At 48.5% G+C, this 10,872-nt stretch overlaps 1 protein-coding gene across 1 annotated transcript in view; it reads right to left on the minus strand.

Annotated features, from left to right (window-relative positions):
- Positions 1-10,438, minus strand: part of ST6GALNAC3 (ST6 N-acetylgalactosaminide alpha-2,6-sialyltransferase 3) — a 236,083-nt gene extending 225,645 nt beyond the window's left edge. The window contains exon 1 of the mRNA XM_044302370.1: positions 10,308-10,438. Coding sequence (XP_044158305.1) covers positions 10,308-10,325 — 18 coding nt within the window. The 5' untranslated portion in view covers positions 10,326-10,438. The remainder of the gene's footprint in view (positions 1-10,307) is intronic.
- Between the last annotated feature and the right edge of the window lie 434 nt (positions 10,439-10,872).

Consider the following 10,872-nt stretch of genomic DNA (forward strand, 5'->3'; position numbering starts at 1 on the left):
CAATAACCCAAACTGTGCCCATACTATGGCCGCACCGACCTCGGCTTTGTCAATTTGGAACTTGTGGCCTTAAGGCTAAATGCACAGGAACATTGTTTGTTTCCGTTCCGTTTTTTTATTATGTCCTATTTTTGTCCGTTTTAGGCATTGTTACAATGGATCTGCCCAAAAAAAACTGATGGCATACGGATGTCATCCATTTTATTTATTTATTTTTTATCCGCAAAACACATACAGTCGTGTGCATGTAGCCTAATTTGGCGGTAAAAATGTGTCCGTATTACAAGATGTGAACCCAGTCTAAAGGCCTCTTGCACATAAACATTTTTTTTTTCCATTTCTGTTTGTTTTTTTGCATTCTGCATACGGACCGTATACGGAACCATTCATTTCAATGGATCCACCCCCAAAAAAAACCGGAAAGTACTGCTTATGCCTTCCATTTCCGTATTTCCGTTTTTCCATTCCGTTCAAAGATAGAACAGGTCCTATTATTGTCTGCCTAACAGAAAAGGATAGTAGTGTTCTATCAGGGGTCCGCAAAAAAACTGAATGCACACTTGCGGATCGCAAAATACTTAAAAGCCATACAGTCGCGTGCAAGAGGACTAAGGCTTGGCTTGTATTTATGAGACTGTATGGGTAATTGTCATTCTCAGGCCTCCTGCACATGACCGTATGGTTTTATGGTACGTTTCAAACGGATCCATTTTTTGTTTCAGTAGTGTTTCCGTTCCGCTTCCATTCTGTTTTTCCGTTTGGTTTCCGTTTGTGATCTGTTTTTTGCGGAACGGAATCGGAAGCATCCAATAATGTTTAAACAGTAAGTACATAAAAAAATTGGGCAGGGCATAAAATGTTCAAAAGATGGTTCCGCAAAAACGTAACGGATACGGAAGACATATGGATGCATTCCGCATGCATTCCATTTTTTTTTGCGGACCCATTGAATTGAATGGAGCCACGGATCGTTATTTGCGGGCAATAATAGGACACATTCTATGCATACGGAGTACATTTAGTTTTTTGGGAGGAACCATTGAAATGAATGGTTCCGCATGCGGACCTCAAACGGAATCTGCAAAAACGGGAAAAAAAAACCTTTGTGTGCAGGAGGGCTCACTTTCATATCAGGCCTGTATTTCCAGGAAAATACCGCGTGACGGTGAAAGTATAGATGCTATTCCCCTTTAAATCTGTAGCAGTGATAGCGAGTGAGGGGTTAAATGGGCTTCCTGCAGCCAAGCGGGCGCACATCTGGAGCGCAGACACATAATGCGGTCACACAGAACACTCCAGCCGTGTAGTAACAGATCTGCAGGAGGATCGGAGCCACCCGCCTGTCGGTGAGGAATAGATTAGATTCAGGAGGCTGCGGTGGCTGGGCGTGCCGATCCTGACACGTGCCGCTCCGCTGAAGGCAAGGGCCATGCGGCGACGTGCGCCACAGCACAGAGAGCCTCCAAAAAATTGCTTTAGGCTCCTTGCAGACGAGCGTGAGCGTATTAGGTCCGGATGCGTTGCGGATGCGTTCAGTGAAAAATGCGCGATTTCGCAAGCAAGTTCATTCAGTTTTGTCTCCGATCGCGTTCAGTTGTTCAGTTTTTTCTGCGAGGTTGCAATGCGATTTAAAGCGTTTTTCACGCGCGTGATAAAAAACGGAATGTTTACAAGCAACATCTCTTAGAAACCATCAGTGAAAAAAACGCACCGCATCCGCACTTGATTGCTATTTTCACGCAGCCCCATTCACTTCTGCGTGAAAATCATAGAATATAGAGCATGCTGCAATTCTCACGCAACGCACAAGTGATGCGTGAAAACCAACGCTCATGTACACAGACCCATTGAAATGAATGGGTCCGGATTCCGTGCGGGCGCAATGCGTTCGCATCACACATTGCACCCACGTGGAATACTCGCTGGTCTGCAAGGGGCCTTACAGTAAAATATTTTTGCAACTTGCTGTCACGTGACTATTTTGGAGCTGCTTTTCGGAGAAAACGAGACTCGCATTGTGGTCCGCGACTGCAACAGTGTAGCACCGCAACATATTGACTATCATTAGATGTTACGTCGCCTTGTGACCTAAGGGCTTGTTCACACGACCGTATGGCTTTTTCAGTGTTTTGCGGGCCGTTTTTTAACAGATCCGTTTTCAACGTATCCATTTTTTGTTTCAGTAGTGTTTCCGTTCCGTTTTTCCGTATGGCATATACAGCATACAGTAATTACATAGAAAAAATTGGGCATAAAATTTTCAATAGATGGTTCACCAAAAATGGAACAGATATGGAAGACATACGGAGTACATTCCGTATGTGTTCCGTTTTTCTGCGGACCCATTGACTTGAATGGAGCCACGGAACATGATTTGCGGGCAATAATAGGACATACAAACGCAAAAAAACTGAACCCCCCACATTTTTTTCAATAATAGGACATGTTCTACCTTTGAACAGAACGGAAATACGGAAATGGAATGCATACGGAGTACCTTCTGTTTTTTTTGCGGAACCATCCGTATACGGAACTCAAAAAACGGCCCGTATACAGAACGCAAAAAACTTTAGTGTGAACGGGCCCTAAGGCCTCGACTACACAGAATATTTTTTTTTGCACATGGATTTCCGAGTGGATTCGAAGCCCGAAAATGTGCGTCGTACAAGAGTAAACCGCCCCCCATTGTTTATAAGGGGAATCCGTGCAGATGCTTGTGACTGCGGTTTACATCCACACAGTCGCTCCAAAAGAAGGAAATGTCCTTTCTTGGCGCGGTTTACGCGTCGACACCGCCGGAAACCCCAGCAGCTGTCTTCTTGCAGGATTAGTGCCACTGAATAGAGCTAAAGTTGCATGCGGATCCGCCGCAGAAACCCTCCGGTTCCACGCAGTTTTTGCAGCAGATTCTGTGCACAAAAGACTCAGGGATTTCTATATATAAAGGCCTGCCCAGGAGTTTTTTGTTTTTTTTTAAGTTTTATTTTCTAGAAACAGCGCCACCTACTGCATGGGCTGTGATTGAGCTCATATGTGATCGGTGGAGGTCCACCGCATGGGTCCTCCGTGATTGACCAAACAAAGGGACTCGTCTGGAGGTCCGCTCCTGCATTACGCAGGCAACCCACTGGTTTGAATGGATACTTCAATACTTAATTTGCCCTGTGGTGGCGCCGCACGGAAACTGAACACTTCCTGCAAGATTACGGCTGATCGCTGTGAGGCACTTTGGAAAATGAAAGGTGGAGTCTGGTTGCTATGGGCAACTAAGCCAGCTTTAATAAGTCTCCCCCTCAGTGATCTGCTTGTCGTCAACAAGTAGTCCGAAGATAAGTCTACTGGACCTTCAAAGGAAGTGATTCTCGGAGTAAAATCTGCTGACGTTTCGTTAGTTGTGTAACGACATACCTAAGTGATGAGGTTAGATCCCCAGAGCCGGGGCCGATGACATCATCAGTCCTGGGCAGTACGACACAGCTCATTTTCACTTTATGTTTTTACGCTAAACAGGAATTTTATAATCATTCCAGATATTTCAGAATACAGGAGCGAAACCAAGAAGCGGAGAGAGTAACCAGCGGAGCACGGGCGACGGAGGGGGCAGAACGGAGGGAGGGTCCACCAGTTTATCGAGTCCCAGGTCGGGGGGGGGGGGGGGGGGTACAGGGACGACGAGTGCAGGAAACGTCTACTAAAAATGTGCAGTATAATGGCCTCATGCACACGGCCATTGTCCGGGACCCCAATGCACGGGCAACATCCGTGCGGATTCCGCAGATGGATGCAGACCCATTCAACTTGATCCGTCTGAACTCAAAAAATAGAACATTCTATTTTTTTTGCAGTGCGGAGGCACGGAGAGAAACCCAAGTGAATGTGTCCGCATCTGTGATACGGGGTACACACGGCTGATGCCCGCATATCGTGGACCGGACAACGTGCATCAGCCCTAAAAGTTACTAAATTCCTAATGAAACTGGAAGTTCTCCAGGACTAAGCCTCGGGCCACGCGACGACATTTGTCGCGCAACTATTTTTTTATAATGATAGTCTATGGTGTCGCGCTGCGACGTGCGACATACTGCAACACGACATCCAAAACGGATTTTTCTGCGACTGTCGCAGTCGCAGCATGTCACAGTGCTACACCATAGACTACCATTATAAAAATTGTCGCGCGACATTGGTGCGATATCAATGTCGCGCGACACGTTGGAGTGTAGCTGCGCCCTATGTGTCACGCTGCTCATTGTTGTCGATGGCCTATCCGTAGGATCACCTATTAATGCCTGATCATTGAGAGGCCGATCTCCAGGATTCACTGAAAAGGGGGCGGACCTTGGTAACAGGCACAGCAACTCAATGTAGACTATAAAGTTGAAAAACTTTTTTTTTTTTTTTGCTCAAGCCTCATTTGCACAAAACTTTTTGTAACTTTTTTTTTTAAAGACAGTGAGACTTTATGAGAGGGCAGTGGCCTCCACAATGTGACAGATTTACCGTAATTTACACCAGAAGCTGAGGTATGTTATATCGCAAATCTGCGCTGTTTTTCTGGTGCTCGGACTGCCACAAGATGCGCCAAATTTTGTAAGGGGCTAAACTTACACCAGCATATATTTTATTAAAGCGATATTCCAGGATTTTTAATATTGATTGCCTATGGTCAGAAAGCCGGCACCAGAACTACACAGCGCCATCCATTGTGTAGTGGATGTTGCTGGTAACTGCAGCGTTGCTTCCATTAAAATCCTGGAATACCCCTTTAAGGGCTTGTTCACACGGCCGTGTGAAGCCCGTGTTGTGGACCGCAAATTGCGGTCCGCAATATGGAAACGGTCAGCACACGTTCGTGTGAACGAGCCCTAAGACTGGAATATGACACTGCGGTCTTAATAAATACCCCCTTCCCCTTTTCCTTGTTTCTGGAGCCAGCAACAAACAGGTCTGATCCCGGCACTGAACAAGTTAACGTCCGGGACCTGGGCGTTCTCCAGCAGCTGCAGCAGGAATGCAGCTGTGCATGGTCACGTGGTCAGTGAAGGTATGGGAAGAGGTTAAAGGGGAACTCTAGAGGAAGGGGCCGCTGTCCCCTAATAGGGTCTTTCATATCCTCCTATGTGTTACTGAGAGATGCAAAAAAATAATAATAATAATGAAAGGTTTAAGAAGATTCACAATCGGCCGATCACAATTTCCTCTGATCACTTCTTACATAACCTTTAACCTTTCATTCAATTTTCCAACCAAAGGTCAGAGACAGAAAAGCCGCTTATCTCCCGCTCCCCGCTTATCTCCCGCATACTGCATCCTATTTATAAACCGTATAGCTTCTTAAAGGGACATTACACCTAAAGGGATGCTCCGAGGCCACTGTCCCTACAAAAATCCGACCTCACTGACCTGTCGCAGAAAGCGCCCGGCTAAATTGGAGAATTGTGGATTTTTTTGGGTGTAACAATGGGAAGGGGTTTCCTGCAGCGGAGCTTACAATCTACTGTCCTCTGCTATCAGCCGCTTCAGGCCGGAGGGAGATGGAAGGGTCTTACAATGGGATTAAGGACAGGAAGTGTGAAAATCCCTGCCCCCAATAATCACTACTAGTATATCACTAATCCATGCACTGAGCTCACACTCATCTCTCATACACTGAGCTCACGCTCACCTCTCATACACTGAGCTCACGCTCACCTCTCATACACTGAGCTCACGCTCACCCCTCATACACTGAGCTCACGCTCACCTCTCATGCACTGAGCTCACGCTCACCTCTCATGCACTGAGCTCACGCTCACCTCTCATGCACTGAGCTCACGCTCACCTCTCATGCACTGAGCTCACGCTCACCTCTCATACACTGAGCTCACGCTCACCTCTCATACACTGAGCTCACGCTCACCTCTCATACACTGAGCTCACGCTCACCTCTCATACACTGAGCTCACGCTCACCTCTCATACACTGAGCTCACGCTCACCTCTCATACACTGAGCTCACGCTCACCTCTCATACACTGAGCTCACGCTCACCTCTCATACACTGAGCTCACGCTCACCTCTCATGCACTGAGCTCACGCTCACCCCTCATGCACTGAGCTCAGGCTCACCCCTCATGCACTGAGCTCACGCTCACCCCTCATGCACTGAGCTCACGCTCACCTCTCATACACTGAGCTCACGCTCACCTCTCATACACTGAGCTCACGCTCACCTCTCATACACTGAGCTCACGCTCACCCCTCATGCACTGAGCTCACGCTCACCTCTCATGCACTGAGCTCACGCTCACCTCTCATGCACTGAGCTCACGCTCACCTCTCATACACTGAGCTCACGCTCACCTCTCATACACTGAGCTCACGCTCACCTCTCATACACTGAGCTCACGCTCACCTCTCATACACTGAGCTCACGCTCACCTCTCATACACTGAGCTCACGCTCACCCCTCATACACTGAGCTCACGCTCACCTCTCATACACTGAGCTCACGCTCACCCCTCATACACTGAGCTCACGCTCACCTCTCATACACTGAGCTCACGCTCACCCCTCATACACTGAGCTCATGCTCACCCCTCATACACTGAGCTCACGCTCACCTCTCATACACTGAGCTCACGCTCACCTCTCATACACTGAGCTCACGCTCACCTCTCATACACTGAGCTCACGCTCACCTCTCATACACTGAGCTCACGCTCACCCCTCATACACTGAGCTCACGCTCACCCCTCATACACTGAGCTCACGCTCACCCCTCATACACTGAGCTCACGCTCACCTCTCAAACACTGAGCTCACGCTCACCTCTCATACACTGAGCTCACGCTCACCTCTCATACACTGAGCTCACGCTCACCTCTCATACACTGAGCTCACGCTCACCTCTCATACACTGAGCTCACGCTCACCTCTCATACACTGAGCTCACGCTCACCTCTCATACACTGAGCTCACGCTCACCTCTCATACACTGAGCTCACGCTCACCTCTCATACACTGAGCTCACGCTCACCTCTCATACACTGAGCTCACGCTCACCTCTCATACACTGAGCTCACGCTCACCCCTCATACACTGAGCTCACGCTCACCCCTCATACACTGAGCTCACGCTCACCCCTCATACACTGAGCTCACGCTCACCCCTCATACACTGAGCTCACGCTCACCTCATACACTGAGCTCACGCTCACCTCTCATACACTGAGCTCACGCTCACCTCTCATACACTGAGCTCACGCTCACCTCTCATACACTGAGCTCACGCTCACCTCTCATACACTGAGCTCACGCTCACCCCTCATACACTGAGCTCACGCTCACCTCTCATACACTGAGCTCACGCTCACCTCTCATACACTGAGCTCACGCTCACCTCTCATACACTGAGCTCACGCTCACCCCTCATACACTGAGCTCACGTTCACCTCTCATACACTGAGCTCACGCTCACCTCTCATACACTGAGCTCACGCTCACCTCTCATACACTGAGCTCACGCTCACCTCTCATACACTGAGCTCATGCTCACCTCTCATACACTGAGAACTTGCTCTATCTTTTTGCGGAACAGAGGGATCGCGGACCCATTCAAGTGAATGGATCTGTGATCCCCATGTAGCTGGGCCACGGTCGGTGCCCGTGCACTGCGGACCACGTGTGAGCGAGCCTTTACAGTCAACTCTCATGCGTTCACCTCTCATTCTTACAGATCACACTCGCCACATTCACTTATCTCATGCTCACTTTTAATACACTCAGCTAGCATTCACCTCTCATACTCTTTGCTTACACTCGCCTCATACTCTCAGCTCTCATTCACCTTTCATACACTCACCTCTCATATACTCAGCTCACATTCATCTCTCACACACTCATCTCACATACCCTCTCATACACTTATTTCTCATACACTGTGCTCACACTCACCTCTCATACACTCATCTCTCATATAACATTAATTTTTCATAAACTCACCTTTTATTCGCCTCTCATACACTTATTTCACCCTCGCCTCTCATACTGTACACTTACTTCTCATACACTCAGCTCACATTTATATCTCATACACTCATCTCTCACACAAAAACATGGAGAAATCCAGCTTCCATAAAAACACGGTTTATTTATAAAAATAGATAAAATAAGTTATACACTCGGACAACAGCGTCTATGCATTTTGGGTCATTGCATACAGACCCTTACTTGTGACATAATGCCGTACAAGACACTCGCCTCTTACTTGCAGCTCACGCTCACCTCTCATACACTGAGCTCACGCTCACCTCTCATACACTGAGCTCACACTCACCTCTCATACACTGAGCTCACGCTCACCTCTCATACACTGAGCTCACGCTCACCTCTCATACACTGAGCTCACGCTCACCCCTCATACACTGAGCTCACGCTCACCCCTCATACACTGAGCTCACGCTCACCCCTCATACACTGAGCTCACGCTCACCTCATACACTGAGCTCACGCTCACCTCTCATACACTGAGCTCACGCTCACCTCTCATACACTGAGCTCACGCTCACCCCTCATACACTGAGCTCACGCTCACCTCTCATACACTGAGCTCACGCTCACCTCTCATACACTGAGCTCACGCTCACCTCTCATACACTGAGCTCACGCTCACCTCTCATACACTGAGCTCACGTTCACCTCTCATACACTGAGCTCACGTTCACCTCTCATACACTGAGCTCACGCTCACCTCTCATACACTGAGCTCATGCTCACCTCTCATACACTGAGAACTTGCTCTATCTTTTTGCGGAACAGAGGGATCGCGGACCCATTCAAGTGAATGGATCTGTGATCCCCATGTAGCTGGGCCACGGTCGGTGCCCGTGCACTGCGGACCACGTGTGAGCGAGCCTTTACAGTCAACTCTCATGAGTTCACCTCTCATTCTTACAGATCACACTCGCCACATTCACTTATCTCATGCTCACTTTTAATACACTCAGCTAGCATTCACCTCTCATACTCTTTGCTTACACTCGCCTCATACTCTCAGCTCTCATTCACCTTTCATACACTCACCTCTCATATACTCAGCTCACATTCATCTCTCACACACTCATCTCACATACCCTCTCATACACTTATTTCTCATACACTGTGCTCACACTCACCTCTCATACACTCATCTCTCATATAACATTAATTTTTCATAAACTCACCTTTTATTCGCCTCTCATACACTTATTTCACCCTCGCCTCTCATACTGTACACTTACTTCTCATACACTCAGCTCACATTTATATCTCATACACTCATCTCTCACACAAAAACATGGAGAAATCCAGCTTCCATAAAAACACGGTTTATTTATAAAAATAGATAAAATAAGTTATACACTCGGACAACAGCGTCTATGCATTTTGGGTCATTGCATACAGACCCTTACTTGTGACATAATGCCGTACAAGACACTCGCCTCTTACTTGCAGCTCACACTCACCTCTCATACACTCACTTCTCACACTCTCAGCTCACACTCACCTATCATTCCCTGAGGTCACACTCACCTCACACTCTCAGCTCAGACTCATCTCATACACTCACCTCTCATACTCTGAGGTCACACTCACTTCTCATACACTCACTTCACACTCACCTCTCACAATCTGAGTTCACACTCACTTCTTATACACTCAGACTCTCCTCTCATACTCAATCACCTCTCAGCTTACACTAACTTCTCATACACTCACCTCTCAGCTTACACTAACTTCTCATACACTCACCTCTCAGCTTACACTGAACTCTCATACTGAGATCACACTCACCTCTCATACACTCCTCACACTTTCAGCTCACACTCACCTCTCACAATCTCAGCTCAGACTCACCTCTCACACTCTGAGGTCACACTCAGCTCAGACTGACCTCACACTCTCAGCTCAGACTCCCCTCTCATACACTCACTTCTCACACTAACCTTTCATACTCGCAGCTCACACTCACCTGTCATACACTCACTTCTCACCTCATACTCTGAGGTCACATTCACCTCTCACACTCACTTCTCATACACTCACCTCTAAACTCACACTAACCTGCAGTGCCATACACTCACCTCTCACACTCAATTCTCACACTCTCCTCATACTCTGAGGTCGCACTCACTTCTCATATACTCACGTCCCACACTATGGCATCCTCTGCCTTCATCCCTCCTGCCCTCCATCGCCCAGCATCCCGCATGACCCAGGCGGGCAGTGAGCTCCTCCGTCCCCGTCTCCTCCCCGCTCCCTTCCTTCTCTAACAAAGCGGAGACCTCACCTTGAGGATGCCGGCCATGTCCTCGCCTTCCCGGTAATCCTCTCCGCAGGATCAGGCGACCGCTCCTTCCAGCTCAGCCCCAGAAGCCGCCATCCATGGCCGGGTACCGAGCTCCTGCTTGCCGGCTGCAGCGCCACCTCCCTCCCCGCAGTGAGAGACCGTGGCCCGGAGCCAGCACAGCACCTCCCCCGGTCACATGGGGCTCAGGCCGGGGGTCCCAGCATCATCCTCTGCCGGCCGGGGCTGGAGGCGTGTGAGCCAGGATACAAGAGAGACCACCACAACCCGTGTATACAATGTACACAGCCGCCAGTGTAACCAGTACATGCCGCCCAGTGTACCCTGTATATACTCACCAGTGTACCCTGTATATACTCACCAGTGTACCCTGTATATACTCACCAGTGTACCCTGTATATACTCACCAGTGTACCCTGTATATACCCACCAGTGTACCCTGTATATACTCACCAGTGTACCCTGTATATACTCACCAGTGTACCCTGTATATACTCACCAGTGTACCCTGTATATACCCTCCAGTGTACCCTGTTTATACCCACCA

The sequence above is a fragment of the Bufo gargarizans genome, chromosome 7 (genome assembly GCF_014858855.1).
Source record: "Bufo gargarizans isolate SCDJY-AF-19 chromosome 7, ASM1485885v1, whole genome shotgun sequence".
NCBI lineage: Eukaryota > Metazoa > Chordata > Amphibia > Anura > Bufonidae > Bufo > Bufo gargarizans.